The sequence below is a fragment of the Phyllobates terribilis genome, unplaced genomic scaffold (genome assembly GCF_046119375.1).
Source record: "Phyllobates terribilis strain yellow unplaced genomic scaffold, ASM4611937v1 Scaffold_11__3_contigs__length_659146591, whole genome shotgun sequence".
Classification (NCBI taxonomy): domain Eukaryota; kingdom Metazoa; phylum Chordata; class Amphibia; order Anura; family Dendrobatidae; genus Phyllobates; species Phyllobates terribilis.
The window spans coordinates 334,976,402-334,993,078 of record NW_027362771.1 but is presented as its reverse complement, the minus strand read 5'-3'; the positions used below and the strand labels follow the sequence as shown (position 1 = coordinate 334,993,078).

At 41.9% G+C, this 16,677-nt stretch overlaps 1 protein-coding gene across 2 annotated transcripts in view; it reads right to left on the bottom strand.

The window, feature by feature from the left end:
- The window catches only part of PARP6 (poly(ADP-ribose) polymerase family member 6), an 80,943-nt gene that overhangs the window by 35,703 nt on the left and 28,563 nt on the right, over nucleotides 1–16,677 (bottom strand). For both annotated transcript variants that reach the window (XM_073652745.1, XM_073652746.1), the window contains exons 3-6: nucleotides 5,803–5,880; nucleotides 3,842–3,936; nucleotides 3,148–3,208; nucleotides 2,421–2,511 (exon numbers count right to left, since the gene is read on the bottom strand). In XM_073652745.1, coding sequence (XP_073508846.1) covers nucleotides 2,421–2,511; nucleotides 3,148–3,208; nucleotides 3,842–3,936; nucleotides 5,803–5,880 — 325 coding nt within the window. The remainder of the gene's footprint in view (nucleotides 1–2,420; nucleotides 2,512–3,147; nucleotides 3,209–3,841; nucleotides 3,937–5,802; nucleotides 5,881–16,677) is intronic.

Below are 16,677 nucleotides of genomic sequence, written 5' to 3'. Positions count from 1 at the left end.
AAGTAAAAAAAAGGGATTGTCCACTATTCGAACAACCCAGTCTCAATCAGCAAGTTCGCCCGGAGTAAAATAACCACACTTATACTCATTTTCGGTGCGGGCGCCATTCCAGAGGTGTCGGCACTTGCTTTGCCAGTGCTTGCGTCACATGGTAATGTCATGAGAGCCCTGCAGCCAATCAGCACTGACTTCACTCTCCCCGCCTCGCACAAATCAGACATCAAGAGGACGTCAGAGCTGCAGCTGGCCACTCACTTCCCCTTGACAATTGATTCATCCGAAGGTGGGGAGAGTGAAGCCAGCGCTGATTGTCTGCAGGACTCGCGTGGCATAACAATGTGACGCACGCTCCGGGAGAGCGAACACCGACACTGCTGGAACAGTGTCAGCACTGGAAGTGCGTATAAATGTAATTATTTTACTAAGGGCAAACATGCTAATCAATATGGGTCTTTCAGAGTAGTACAGGGTGGGCCATTTATATGTGCAACATCTGAAACAACGGATACTGGAAGCCGGTGCTAGCATTTCTTCTGCGGTGTTGCTATCAGTGTGTCAAGAGTGGGAGAAGAGGGTTGCATTGACAATCCAACATAATGGGCAGTACTTTGAACACACTTTATAAGTGGTCATAAACTTGTAAAAAACTCATGAAAGAATAAAGTTACGTTAAAATCAAGCACACTATGGTTTTTCTTATGAAATTCTCAATAAGTTTGATGTGTCATATGACCCTCTTCTCATTGAAAAAAATAAAGTTGGATCCAAAATGGCCTCCAAATGTCCGCCATGGTCACTACCCATCTGGAAAAGTTTTCCCCCTCCCATATTCTAATGTGCCATAAACAGGAAGTTGATATCACCAACCATTCCCATTTAATTTAGGTGTATCCATATAAATGGCCCACCCTGTAGATCAATATTTAGGTCTAAGCTCACTATCACTAGACCACACATATAAAAGGCAAATATCACCCATGTTGTAATTCTGTAGTTATGGCCAAATTAAAATCAAACCTCAACATACATTATATTAAAAATGTATCAACTAAGATGTCCTCCTAGGTAGATGGAAATAGATGCAAAATCAAATAAATGTGTCAACTTGTCTCTTAAAATTATCATTTTATCCTAATTAATGTTTTAGGTTTCATGGTAATTTGGCCTAGCGACTTAAGGCCAAATTCAGACATCTGTGTTTAGATCGCAATACTTTGCCTGACCAGTGGGTCTTCTGACTTGAGTAAACTGCTTCATAAGCATATATGAGACAGTTAATTCAGGTCAGGAGATCCTCCAGTAGGGCAGGGTATTGAGGTTGGAGCATGGTCCATAATTCACGGATGTGGAATTCACCCTAATACCCTCTTCATTTAGTACCTCCAACCTGGTGAAAAATTCTGTAGCTACGCAAAATGAGGTGCATATATAGATATTGGTAAACATGCTTAGTCTGTTATAACTGAGATCCACTGAATGTATTTAAAGGGGTTGTCCAAGATCAGACATCCATTATATTAATCCCTCACCAAGCCTTTCTTTAACTTTGTAAAACACTTACTTTACAGTATGTGGCTCCTTCCTGATTTTCTCGAGCTTTGTCACGTGACCAGCACTCTCCTGTTCTCGAGCTTTGTCATGTGTCCCCCACCTAGCCCTCCATAAAATATAAAGGCTCCCACACAGACCTACAAATATTATAATGGCCTCCACATAGCCCTCCAAATATTATAATTCCCTCACATAGCTCTCCATATAGTATAATGGGTCCTATAGTCCTCCATAATGTATACTGCCCCCCATAGTCCTCGATATAGTATAATGCACTCCCCATAGTCCTCCATATAGATTGTACTATGCAGCACCCATAGTCCTCTATACCGTATAATGCACCCCATAGTCATCCATATAATACAATGCACTTCATAGCCCTCCTTATAGTATAATACACTCCATATAGTCCTCCATTTAGTATAATGCACTCCCTATAATCCTCTATAAAGTATAATGCACTCTCCATAGTCCTCTACGCAGTATTATGGCCACCACACTGTACTCATTGATTTAAAAAAAAAAATACTCACCTCTCCTCCTCATTCCCCCGCTGCTCCAATCTTCCATGTAATGAAGTCATCACGCCCGCTGCGCTGAGATGCCAGACACCGAGGAAGAATGATGGAGGAGGAAGCATCAGCTTACGCTCCCTCTTTCATCATTGCTTTCAACAATATTGGAATCCAGGATGCCCCCCTGCCCGTCATTGTAAGTTTAACTGTATCGACATCCTGAATCATGGTCCCATAGCAACCGCGTCGCCTACCACCATTGGCGGTACGCCACTTGGCATGAGTAATAAAATGTAAAGATTAAACATGTAAATGTAATATCTGTAATCGTTCAATCGACAAAGGATCACTTACCAGGGCCATCTAAATACTGAGAAAGGGAAAAGCGTAGGCGTAACACTATCGGCTCTGTGCGGATTACTTTCCAGGCAGTGGCTACTTCTTCCTGCAGGGGGGTAGAAAGGAAAAGCAAATGAGATATAGAGTACTATAAATTGACCTTGAATGAAAAAAAAAAATGAGAAGATATGGATAATAAATGTGAAGGATTTTATTAATTTTTAGGGCCTAATTTAGATTGTGAGACCCATTAGGGTCAGTGATGATAAGCACTGCGGACATGAGGGTGCTATATAAGTAAAGCATAATAATGAAAGTGCTTTTGCTAGTTATCTAGCAGAAAACACCTTCAAATGTCAGAATTGTTTTACACAACACAAAGTTGAGCAAAAATGTTGTGACTTTTGGTGTTTTCTGCTAGCTCTGCTAAACTGGGCATAGCCGGAACAGGACAGGGCGAACCAAAGCCCACCCAACAAATTCTTGAAAAGTTGTAGTGTACCTTACACCAGAAATGTTACTCCAGTCCCCACCAGTTACTCCAGCATGCTTATCATTCAGACTGGCGGGCACAACTGCACAAAGCTAGTCTTAATGAATCAGCTCCTTAGTGTTATTGTGTCTACTCAATGATAGATGGAAAAAAGAGATGAAAAAGGAAATAAAAATGAATGTATGATAAATACTGTAGATAACCTAAAAAAATCCTAGAAACAGGTTGTCAGGGAAGTGCAAGACTTACATCCAGGAATCCAATGTTTATGTGCAAGTCAATATCGGCATCATCTATGGTCCCATATTCTCTGTGAATAAGAAATTAGCACATGACTGGAAATGTAAAAGTGAAATTCAATTTTAACATGCAAGGAGCTTAGACTGGACACTTGACATCTAGTAGGATTCCAGTGTGTGTTGGGGACCACAGCTGAGGGTGCAGCTCTGTGTCTTTCCAAAGTAACAGTCTCTGATTTTTCTTTCATGGGAGCGTATATCTCTCAGTAATGTAGGCTGGAAGTGAGGTCTGTGTGTATCCAGGATGCTGCTGTCTCATATATCAGCACAGCTTCTATCCTTCACTCATTTCCTCTTCATGTGCTTTTCTCATTTTTTTTTTCTGTTTTATTTTCTCTCCCTGACATACCTTTTCCCCTGTTTATGCTGGGGTAAAAATGTGCCTACAACCCCCTTCCTGCTGCTATCTCTAACACTTAGGGAGGAGGAAAGCACAGAGAGCTGTCAGCCTTTGAAATAACATGAGTCTGAATAAATTTGAACCCTCTGGGATAAGTGTCCTTATTCTCCTGGTGAGGCCATATGCCCTTGCATCCTTTCCTTGTTTTTACATGAATGATACCAATATTTTGTTTCTATTTCCTCTACTAAGTGTTGGGTAATATAGAACTTTGCATATCATTACACATCCCAATTATACTCACCTCACAAATACAGCACTTTCACTATATATTTCTTTAACAGCCTCTATGTCTGCATCAAGCTGTGGATGCCTGTACAGATCAGCACAGCAAGTGCCCTGTCAAAAACAAAAATATTAAATTTGAGATGTGTGACGTGATGTGATAAAGAACTAATTGAAGGAAAAATCTAAATAAATGAAAGCTAGTAAGTATAATAAAGCACAAGATGTCATTGCGATTTTAGAGTAAAATTGAAGGGTAATCAATCACTAGGACATATCCCTTTTTCTTAGAGTTTTTAAAGAGTGCTTCTGCACCCACCTGCGCCATGACACCTTTTAAACTAAAATTGCATTTATAAGTCTAGCGGTCCCACTTGGCTGGTTTTGCAAAGGCTACATTGTCATTTCCGTTTTCACATTTTTTTTGTCTGTTCTGTTTTTAGGAACAGACAAATGACATGATTGCCAAAAACAGATCTGTTGCATAACTGATGCAAGTGGCAGCAGAAGGATCTTATTGATCTGTTTTGTGTTGGTTTTTAGAACGGAAGACAAACCACAACATGTAACTTCTGTTCTAAAAACTGACACATAAGAGAGTCCAGGCGGACCCCATAATAATCTATGCCATCCATATGCTACTGCTTGTATCCATTATGCAACTGATCTGTTTTTTACATTGATTGCATTTGTCTGTTCCGTATTCAGGAAAGTCAAAAAACAAATGTGAATGTTGCCTTATACAATTTGTCAGATGGCTTGATGGACAGATTTTCAGTTTTCGTTGCAAACAAAATTTGTATAATTTTTTTTTCTACATAATACATGCAAGAAAAATAAAGATGCAAAGATGTCTACAGCCTTTAAAAGGGATGTAGAAAACTTTACACAGACTAGGGATCATTATAAAAGAAAGAAATAACTCATACTTCTCACAATAAACCTTAACCTGCCAGTCCCTCACTGCCACTCCATGATTATGTTTCGACAACAAGTCACCTGATGGCTGAGGTCACTGATTGGCACCAAGGTCAGGTGGCTGGCAATTGGGCCATCATCGCTTCCAAGCCTAGTGGAGACTATCAGAGCAGCAACACTGGAGCTGTTGAGGATTCCAGTGATATTTCTTTCTTTTTTTATATAATTATACCTACCCTTGTGAAAAAGTTTTCTAAAGCATAAGATAACCAGCTTTCATTTATTTTCTACAGATTGCTTATTTGATTTTAAGAATAAATGCTCTTTAGTAGTATACAATATATAAAGCTTATTGAAGTCATTGATCAAGATCGGCAAAAATTACAAGATCAGCAAAATTAGTCTAACAAGTGTCGTAAAGTACCAAAAGTGCCATTACTTACTTGATGAAGCCCAGCTGCCTGAGCACTACTACTCCGGGCCAAACTCTGGTAGGGTTTGTATCCTACAGCTAACCACTGGTTTCAGTGGTCTCATGCTGTACACCGCTTAGACCTTAGTGGTTAGCTGCACTGGTCAGTTGGGCTGATGGTAGACAACCCCAAAGCAGTGGGGGATTTATCAATTAATAAATGATATGTAGCTATTGCTGATCTCATGTTTTTTTTCATCCATTATTTATTTATTTTTAAGTAGTGCATCATGACTAAAACATCCTAGAAGAAATGAAATTGATCTCCTATTTTATCAAAGTTCAGGAACATCTGCATGTTTGGATAGTTTTGCTTCTAACCTTAGATGTCCCACTACCTTACCAAGAAGACAATGTATATGTGCTGATTTCCATAATAACATGAATAACATACAAGCAAGAAAACAGTATTGAGAAACTTATCTGATAACAGCTGTACAGATACTCAGGCAAATGTGCTTCAATGTGATTTCTTTGTCTGAATTTTGACTTGCCACATGGAATCTTACTTTCACTAAACTCATCTCTCTCATTAATAACACTGATCTAATTGTTTGAGCTACAAAACTCGTTTGTTGTATTTTCTTTACCTGAACTCCATAGAGGAACTCCCCACATTCATTTTCCCCATCAGATTCTTCCTCAGCCCAGTTGTGTCCCTTGATGTCCTATGGAGATTATAGAAAATAGCTTTAAGCCCTTCATTCACATTAGATGACTGTCGACCAAATGATGCTTCAGCTATTTGAATGACATCATTTAAAGGGCCTGCTTTAAAAAAAAAATGTATGGATTACCATGGCAGACAAGGGCCTGCTGAAGGCACCCCTGACTGCTATCCTAGTCCTTATATGGCTTAATAGGAGACAGTCCATTACACTATATACTGCAGTATTGCAGGTTCAAGTCCTCTAGGTGGAATCAAAAATAATTAAAACCTAAAAAAATATATATATACATAAATCTATATACCGTAAGTTTAAAGAGCAATTGTCATTTTTTTATTACATAAAACAGAAGATCAGACGATTTTTAAACTACTATTAAAATAATATACGTTTTTGCCAATTTCATGCCATACTCTGCTTCTCAGTGGCTGCTCCCATCCCCTGACCCACAACAGTTGTACGTTTTTATTTTTCATCCATAATGAAGAAAAAATGAAATATAAAAATTAAAAAATAAACATATTTGGTATTGACAAGTCTATAAAAGTCCGTTCTATCAAAATATGAAATTACTTAAACTGTATGTTAAACAACAATTTTTTTACACAATTTTTTCTTTACAAGGCTCTGAGTTTTATTTTAAACTTAAAAAGATAAAAAAAAAAATGTATACCTTCAGTATCATCATACTGACCTGGATAATCATATTGCTGGTTTATTTTTACTACATAACAAACACTGCAAAAACAATTGCGAAACTGTGGTTTTTTTTCACCATTTTACCCCAATTGGATTTATTTTCTCATTTTTCAGTACATTATATGGTAAAATGAAGTGTCATTCACAATTACAACTTGACCTGCAGAAAACAAGCATTCATATGGCTGTGTCGTTGGAAAAACAAAAAGGTATGGCTCTTGAAAGAAGGGGAGGAAAAAACGATAATACAAAAATTTGCCAGGGTTATACTGAATTATTTACAACAAAAATTTATATATCTCTTTTTTGTTAAATCCTCTACCACCCAGATACATAAATTACCCTGGTTTTGCTATAACTTTTGCCACTTCTTTTACTAACTAAACTGAGTGAGGGTGTCACGATACTGTAGTCTGATAACTCGGGACCAGTGGCTCCTACCCTGTCCCTAATGCTAGGTGCGCCCTAGCTATCTCTGCTCCCCAGGTTACTTCTGATGGTGAAGATGCTGAGGCCATGTACCTTGTTATTCTCCTGAATCAGCCTTTATCTGTCCCCAGGGAAGTGGGGAGGAATCGTGTATGTAAGACAAACAAGGAAAGGACGTACAGGGATAATTGAAATTATCAAACATACAAAATATGATCTTACAGACAACAAAGGGAAAACAACAAAGGGATTAGGAAGGTAAACAAAAATAGAAGAGGAAGGGACTATGCACACTGCCAAAACACAAAGCAAGCATCACAAAACAACTCTCCTTAAACGCCTCTACCAAACACCGAATTCTCCACTCCTCACCAGGCTGTACAAGACATAACACTGGCAATCCCAGATAGCCATAGCAGAGACTATATAGGACAGGGGAGTGGCTGATGCTGCACAGCTGAGAACTTGCAAGAAGGAAGCTACAGAGACTCAAAGCTGAGCAGTTTAACTCTGAGATTTTCAAACTTTCTGTTCTCTTAGGCCTCGCAATAGTTTGTTTATATGAGCAGTAGCTCTTGCTTTCAGCGGAGCTGGGATGTATCTATAGAGTGTGCAGAGGTAGCAGTCACATCTGACACTTGTGCTTCAACAATATTATATACAGCACAAGTTAGGGGCCATATTACAGATATTGTAATAAAGAGATACATACATGAATACATTTGCATAAATGGCATTTTTATCCAGTTTATGATGCCAAAACTGGGAGATGATTAAAAAAGGGCATAGAATACTTTTAATTCCTCACCGCCCCCATCCTTTATAATCATCTCCTGACATTGGCTTCAAAAACTGCTCTGAATGCTCAAATCATAAATATAGTCCCTTCAAGCAATCTTGAAGGTACTAAGAAGCAGTATTACTTTCTAATAAAAATGGAAGTGCACTCATTTAACCCCCTAATGATAGTGTTTTTGCACTTTTGCTTTTCCCTCCCTTTCTTCCAAGAGCCACGACTGTTTTATTTTTCTGCCAACATAACCACATGTAGTCTTGTTTTTTTGCGAGACAATTTGATCTTTTGAATGACACCATCCATCTTGCCGTGAGATGTACTAGAAAGCGGGAAAAAAATTTAAAGTGGGGTGAAATTGTGAAAACAAACATTCAATAGGCGAAGAAGATACAACGTTTTGATCACCTCTTATTGCATTTTTTTTGGAGAGTTGCAGTAACTGAAAAAACGAAATTCTAGAGTTTACCAATCGGTTTAATTCCTCTTACATTTTGGACTTTTACAAACACAGCGATACCAAATATGTGTTGTTTTTTTAAATATATTTATTTTAAGGGGAGAAAAGGTAGTTGATTCAAATTTATATGTTTTTTTTATCTTTTTAGATGTTTAAAAACATTGTTTATTTTTTAAAAAATGTTATTAGATCTTTAAACAATGTAAATACAGTACAAAAATATATCAAATACATTCAGTTAAATAGTAACAAATATTGGATCATACCGTTTTTCTTAAGCCAATTCTTCATATCTTTACCCCAGTTAGCCTTTTCTCCTCCCAACCCCCCTACACCTCAGAAGCAAACTAGAAAAGTAATTAGGAAATGAAAATTATTATAACAGTTAAGTTATTTTTTATATTGTTTCAGGCCACTCAATTGTACTTTCTTATACCATCAAGTGCATTTAAAACTAGATATTAATGCTTGTTTAATTGTTGTCGGGTCTGTATCAATAAACTCCTCCCATGTTAGAAAAACTTTTGTCAGTCTTTCTTTCTCAATAAGGCTAAGCGCCCACGATGCAGAAATGCTCCAGATTTTTCCTGAGCGTTTCTGCATCTCCCTGGCAGAGAAAACGCATGCGGATTGTACATGCGGATTGTACATGCGTTTTTCCTGCCAGGGACAAGCGGAAGTGAAGCGTTCTTCACATGCATTTCTGCATGCGGGTTGTCAAGCGCTTTCCAAGCGATTTTAGCATCACTTGGAAAGTGCTTGACAACTTGGTCACACTATATAAATCCATGCAACCGGCATGGATTTATATAGTGTGACCAAAAAGATTAAAAATGGTAAAAAAAACAAAAAAAACATTATACTTACCTTCTGATGGCCCGCGGTCTTTTCTCTGCTTCGTCCGGTCTCGTATCCAGTGTCTTCGGCGGTTCGTGGTGGTGTGAAAGTACCTTCCATGACGTCATTTAGTCATGTGATAGGTCACGCGACCGCCGATGTCAGCAGTCGCGTGACCCATCACATGACTAAATGACGTCATGGAAGGTCCTTTTAGACCATCGCAAGCTGCTGAAGCCAAGACGCATCACTATGGAGACCGGGGGCCTTCAGAAGGTAAGTATAATGTATTTTTTATTTTAATTCTTTTTTTTTAACAGGTTCTATGGTACGTGGGTCTGGATGAGAGTCTCCTCTTCTCCAAACCCGGGTACCATCCGCACATAGAATCGCATAATATCCACATGTGCACATGTAGTGATGCAGATATTATGCGATTCAATACAAGTCAATGACGGCGAAAACGCCGCGATTCCGCAATAATTGGTAATGCTGCGGATTTTTCTGCAATGATAATCCGCAGCGGAAATTTCTGCAGCATGTGCAAAGCACATGCGGATTATCATTGGGGAACATAGCAGACCTTCTACCAAGCATTTTTTAAGCGTTTCTGCAGCGGAATTGCCGCTGCGGAAACGCTTAAAAAACGCATAGTGGGCACACAGCCTAAGTGTTTCTGTTTATTATATTCGAAACATGAACTCTAATTTGTTGGTAATTAAGCTTAATGACAAAAGCTCATATTGAGCCCAACAATAAAATATACTTTTATGGGTTGCAACTGCTCAAATCAAGAGCATTATTTTATCATGTTTAGCGAAAATAGATTCTTGCTGGTGTTAGTTGAACTGAGATATTGAAGGAGGAACCCAAAAATTGAACCAACTTCTCTCATACCACCCAGATAAGAGGACATTACGACAAACAATATGTCCTCTTTGGGAAATTTACAATAAGGGCAAGAGTATTAGGATACAATACAGGGGACCATTTAGGTTGAATCAAAATCAAAGGGCAGATATAGCCCTATGAAATATCATTAAAAAGAAGAACTTATTAGCACAATTTTGTAATGTAAAGTGAAGACATGGTTGTAACACAGATAAAAATTACTGTATATCTTTGATGAAGAAATGTGCTTTGTTGTTCTTCTTTCATCATTATTTGAAGTTTTCTGCTAATTATATTTCGGTGCACAGGGGCTGGACTGTGCACTGGGTCTTTTTCCCAGTGTCTCTGGTTCCCTGTCCCTCCACCTGTCTCCTCTGTTTGAAGAAGAGATTTCAAACAAAGAAATCAGGTCATTGAAAAAGCAGTGACATGTTATTCAAAGACCAAAGCCAGGCGGAGGCAGGGAGGAGAAGACCCAGTGCACAGTCCGGCCCCTGTGCACTGAAATCTAATTAGAAGAAAACTTCAAATGGTGAATAAAGAAGAATAACAAAGCAGATTTCTTCAACAAAGATTTCATTTTAATCTGTATTACAGCGTTATTACAGCCAGTCTTTACTATACATTACAGAATTATGCTGACAGATTCTCCTTTAGGACATCGTTTGATAAGTGTCATATGGTATTATAGTATTTATCTTTAATGCAGCCTCCAACAAATCTTTAATTTCCAACCAAGCAAAATTAGTGGCCCATCTTTTCGCTCCAGTAGAAGAATTTTCCTAATTTGTTTCAGGTCTATTGAAATTGTAAAGACAGCTGACACATAATTCGTCCTGGCTTTGTTACAAAGTAAATTTAGTGGGTGATTCTTAGTATCATAGAGTTTATACTAGGCGAAGATTCACAAGTGCATAAATATAAAAACCCGGTTTATTAAAATTGGGAATGTAAAAGGTGACTCTCCATAAGATAAAATCATTCCTCTGTTATCTAGGATATCAAGGATATTCACACAACACACAATTGCTAAAGTTTTGAAAATAGGGGTTTGCCCTCTATAAAAATGAGTTAGTTAAAAAAGGAAAACTGTGGGCCAATAGGAATAAGTCAGACTTCCCTTCTTACTAAAATTCCATTTACACATACCAACCGGCGGCACTATAAAACCACTGATCAGTAAACGTTTACCAATCAGCAGTCATTTAAATACCTGTTTACACAGGCAGATCAAAGTAAATTATGCGCACTAAGCAATCTATACTAGATGGCTCAGTGCACATAGGTTGCCATAGTTCTAGGCAGTGCGAGTTCTGTTCATACAGGATGATGCACCACTGAGAACAATGATTTTTTTTGTGCTGTACAAAAGATCATTTCACGAGCAAAACACTTGCTCATTGGGTGATCGGCAGCCAGTTAACACGGCAAGAAAATCGTGAAACAAGCATTTTTAACAAGGCTCGTTAACAATTATCTTGCAGTGTAAATGCCCCTTAAGGGCTAAATCTGGATTGTGATCCAAATAAGGGGATTATACCTGATTAAATTAATAATTTCCCTATACTAGATGTGTAAAAGAGTTACAAGACCAGCTAGTGGCCAAAATCCCAAGTTTGCCAAAAAGTTGTTACAAGTAGATCTGCCTCTTATCCAATCTCAAGCATATCGTAAATTAATCACCAGAGTATAAGATCTTAAGTGAGTCAGGTTTAAACCTCCATGAAATTTGTCTTGTAGATTAAAAAATGCTAATCCTATGAGCCCCATGTTTCTGCCACACAAAACATCTGAAAGCTTTATATAAGAGCTTCTCATCAAATTTCTTAACAAGAAGGCAAAGAGTTTGTAAAGGAAACAGAAGTTTAGGAAAAAGAATCATCATAAAGGGAACCTGTCATGTGAAAAAAATGCTATTAACCTGCAGATATGGGGTTAATCTGCAGGTTAAGAGCATTCTAAAGCTGTGCGTCTGCCGCAATGAAAGCCAGCTACCAAGAGAAAATGAACTTTATTCCTCCCAGCAGCCTCTGGCTTTCAGTCATGGAGGTGCAGCTTCAGTCACCACTCAGTATATAGAGATATAATCTATATCATCCAAACTGATAAAATATCACAAGGAGACAATTGAAAGACCAAGAGCCATTATAAGACCTAACTCTGAGAGAGGACAATTCCTACAACTGTATAAAGTCCTGCAAAAAAACACTGAGTCAAAAGTCCACTATAAAATAGACAGCAAAATGTATTGAAAATACACAAAAAGTGGCATGAAACATATAGAAAATGTTAATATCGGCCATAGAGACTCAGGTGATAAATGGGCGAGGTGGATACACATGAAAATATAAGGGAGGGCAGTATCAATAAAACAAACAAAAAAAATACCAATAGCACATGCACTGGTTACATGAGACTTGAAAACCTTTCCCCAAGCATAATATAGAAAGTGAGCTGTGCAAAAAATATAAATACAAATAATAAACAGGTATTCAGTCACTGTATAACAAAGACATATGCACAAATTGATAACATACCCATTTCTCCTTGTATGACTCCACAAACCACCAGCCCCCACACGTGTTTCATGTGGGCTTCTTCGGGGGACTGTCAATATATAGAGAGTGTATGTCAGTATATAGAGAGCGGTGTAACCACGTCCCAGCATTAATTGACATTCGGCTTTGTACTGATGCACTGCTGAGCCAGTTGTCAGTCAGTAATGGCGTGGTTACAGCCAAAACTCACTATGTACTGAGCTGTGACTAAAGCTGCACTGGCCACACCTCTTTGACTGAAAGTCAGAGGCTGTGGGAAGAATAAAGTTCAATTCCTCCTGGTAGCTAGGCTTTCAGTGCAGCGGCCAAACAGCTTTAGAATGCTATCAACCAGCAGATTAACACTATATCTGGAGGGTAATACCGTTTAGGGATATGACAGGCTCCCCTTAATACAGGGGTGGGGAGCCTCAGGCCTGCGCGCTGTTTACGGCCCACGATGACCTTCTCTCCCGGGCAGCTTCCCCGGGACTGCAGTGCTTGGGCCACCAGCTGCATTTTGACGGCTGCTGGCCCTTTAATTTCTTATTGCTCTGCAAGCCTGCAGCGTTCAGATTACGTCCTCATGATAGCCAGTGCCAGGCCTACTTTGTGGATGGAGTTAAAGCGTGATGCACTCCTGTCCAACAGAAGATAGCAGCAGCAGTCCTCTTGTCTCCAGTGATGTCTATACTGCAGCCCCATATCTCTTGTGATGTACATACCACAGCCCTATGTCTCCCGTGATGTCTATACTGCAGCCCCTATGTCTGCTGTGATGTCTCTACTGCGGCCCCCTTGTCTCCAATGATATCTATACTGCAGCCCCTAGGTCTGCTGTGATGTCTCTACTGCAGCCCCCTTGTCTCCTGTGATATCTATGCTGCAGCCCCATGTCTCCCGTGATGTCTATACTGCAGCCCGATGTCTTTTGTGATGTACAAACCGCAGCCCCATGTCTCCCGTGATGTCTATACTGCAGCCGCCTTGTCTCCTGTAATGTATTTACTGCAGCTCCATGTCTCCTGTGATGGATTTACCACAGTCAATGTCTCCTGTGAAGTCTATACCGCAGCCCCATGTCTCCTGTGGTGTCTATACCACAGTCCCATGTCTCCTGTGATGTCTTTTCAGTGGCCCCAAGTCTCCTGTGATATGTATACTACAGCCCCATGCGTCCTGTTGTTACGGATCCGGGTGGCTGGAACCTCTGTACTGTGGTGCAAGGAGGGACCAGAGGGGCGTGACTAAGTATCTACTCGGCCTGACCAAGGTCGCACTGCGGCTCAGTCGACTCCGTGAACCAGAGAGGGACCAAGCAGAGGGACCAGGTGCCACTCTGAGACCGACCTTGTATGAGAGCAGGTGACTCCCATGGGTCAGAAGGCAGGAACTGACCGGTACAGCGGAAGAGCACGGCAGGCAGGCTGACGGGCGGTCCGGGTAGACAGACAGGCTGATTCGGCTGATAGCCAGACAGGTGCTCCGGGTAGGCAAGAGGGCGGGCACTACAGGTAACAGGCAGGTGCTTCCAGGTAAGCAGGCAGGCGGGCACGGCAGGTAACAGGCAGGTGCTTCCAGGCAAGCAGACAGGCGGGCACGGCAGGTAACAGGCAGGTGCTTACAGGTAAGCAGGCTGGCGGGCACGGCAGGTAACAGGCAGGTGCTTCCAGGTAAGCAGGTGGGCAGAGCCCATAGACAGACTGGCAGACTGGACTGTAGGCAGACTGTCGGGCTGGAAAGTAGTCAGACTGGCGGAGTGGACTGAAGAACAGACTGGCGGACAGGACTGACTTGCAGAGGACATGAGGGCTGAAGCAAAGTGAGTAAAACAGAGCAACAACCTTGCACGGGCACCTCCATATTGGAGGAGGTGCCTTTTATAGAGAAAGTCCCTCCGGCCATTGGCCGGGGACTTTTTAGGACGGCGCGCGGCCCCTTTAAGAGGGAGGGAGCGCGCGCACGCCCTAAGCACAGTGCCAGGGAAGCTGCATGCAGCATCAGCAGGGAGGCCAGAAGATGCCGGAGCAGGACGGTGGCGTTAGGTGGGACGGCGTCTCTGCCTGGCAGGGGGCAGAGACGCCGATGCTACAGTACCCCCCCCCCCTTTACGCCCCCTCTTTTTTAGGCCAGCAAGAAATTCTTTAAGAAGCAGAGGGGCATGGATGTTCTCCCAGGGTTCCCAAGACCTCTCCTCCGGGCCAAACCCCTTCCAATCCACCAGAAAAAAAGGTTTTTCCTCTTAACCTTTTGGTGGCCAAAATATTCATTACCTCATAGAAGTCCTCAGCAGAGACTGGAGCTGGAGTGGCACCTGGATCATCAGAAAAAGAATTAAGAACAACTGGTTTGAGGAGAGATACGTGGAAGGAGTTGGGAATCCGTAAGGTGGCCGGGAGTTTTAGCTTGTAAGCCACAGGATTGATTTGCTTGAGAACCTCAAACGGGCCGATGAACCGCGGACCCAACTTATACGATGATATTTTGAGCCGAACATGTTTGGAGGAGAGTCAGACCCTGTCTCCCGGACGGAATTGAGGCGGATCCAGACGTCTCTTATCGGCATGTTTCTTCATCCGCTCAGAGGACAGAAGAAGTGTGGATCTAGTGTTTTCCCAAATAGTAGAAAATTCGCTAACCAGAAACTCCACGGCAGGATTGTCCACAGAAGCGGAGACGGGAAATGGAATCCGGTGGTGTTGACCGTAGACCACAAAGAACAGGAATTTGGAAGAAGACTCATTCTCATGGTTGTTATAGTAGAACTCGGCCCAGGGCAGGAGCTCAACCCAATCGTTATGGTGAGCACTGACGAAATGCCGGAGAAAGCTGGTAAGGACCTGGTTGATACGTTCCACTTGACCATTGGACTGGGGATGATAAGCAGAGGAGAAATCCAGGGTGACATCCAGCAGCTTACACGTAGCTCTCCAGAAGCGAGAAGTGAATTGAACCGCGCAATCAGACACAATGTGGAGGGGAAGGCCGTGGAGACGAAAGATGTGATGGATGAAGTCCTTAGCCAGCACAGATGCGGAGGGGAGACCAGGCAGAGGGATGAAGTGGGCAATTTTAGAAAAGTGGTCAGCGACCACCCAAATGACAGTACAACCGGCAGAAACAGGGAGATCCGTAATAAAGTCCATAGCTATGTGTTGCCACGGGGCGGAAGGTACGGGTAGAGGCAGAAGACGGCCAGCGTGAAGATGCCTGGGAACTTTGTTATGGGCACAGGAGGAACAAGCCGTGATGAAATCCACAACATCCTTGCGTAGAGAGGGCCACCAGTAATGCAAGGCGATAAGCAGGAAGGTCTTCCTCTGGCCTGCATGGCCGGCTAGTTTGTACGAATGACCCCAGAGAAGAACCTTCTTACGATCCGGAACAGCTACAAAAGTCTTACTGGGTGGAAGACGAGACAGGTCAAACGAGGCCACAGTCATTACTCAGGAGGGGTCCATAATATGCAGAGGCTCCTCCTCTTGGTCGGAGGACAGGAATGAGCTGGATAGAGCGTCATCTTTAATGTTCTTGTCCCCAGGGCGGTAATGTAGAGTAAAGCAGGATCAGGCAAAGAACAGAGACCACCGGGCCTGACGTGGATTGAGTCTCTGGGCGTTTTGTAAATAGGCCAGGTTTTTGTGGTCTGAGTAGATGATTACCGGATGCAGAGCCCCTTCCAGCAGGTAGCGCCACTCCTCCAGCGCCAATTTGATGGCAAGCATCTCACGATCCCCTATGGAGTAGTTGCGCTCGGATGAGGAGAAGAGCTTGGAGAAGAAGCCGCAGGTTACCATTCTCCCGGACGGGGATTTCTGGGTGAGCACTGCTCCGGCTCCGGAGGAGGAAGCATCAACCTCCAGTAAGAACTGCTTGTTGCAATCCGGATGGCGCAGCACAGGGGCGGAGGAGAAGGCTTGTTTTAGGGAGACAAAGGCCTCCTCCGCTTCGGAAGTCCATCCCTTGGGATTTGCTCCCTTACGGGTGAGCGCGGAGATGGGAGCGGTCCGGGAGGAGAAATGAGGGATGAAGAGGCGGTAATAATTTGCGAAGCCCAGGAATCGCTGAATCGCCTTCAACCCCTCCGGTCGGGGCCATTTTAAGACAGCAGAAACCTTCTTGGGGTCCATCCGAAGACCAGTCTCGGAGAT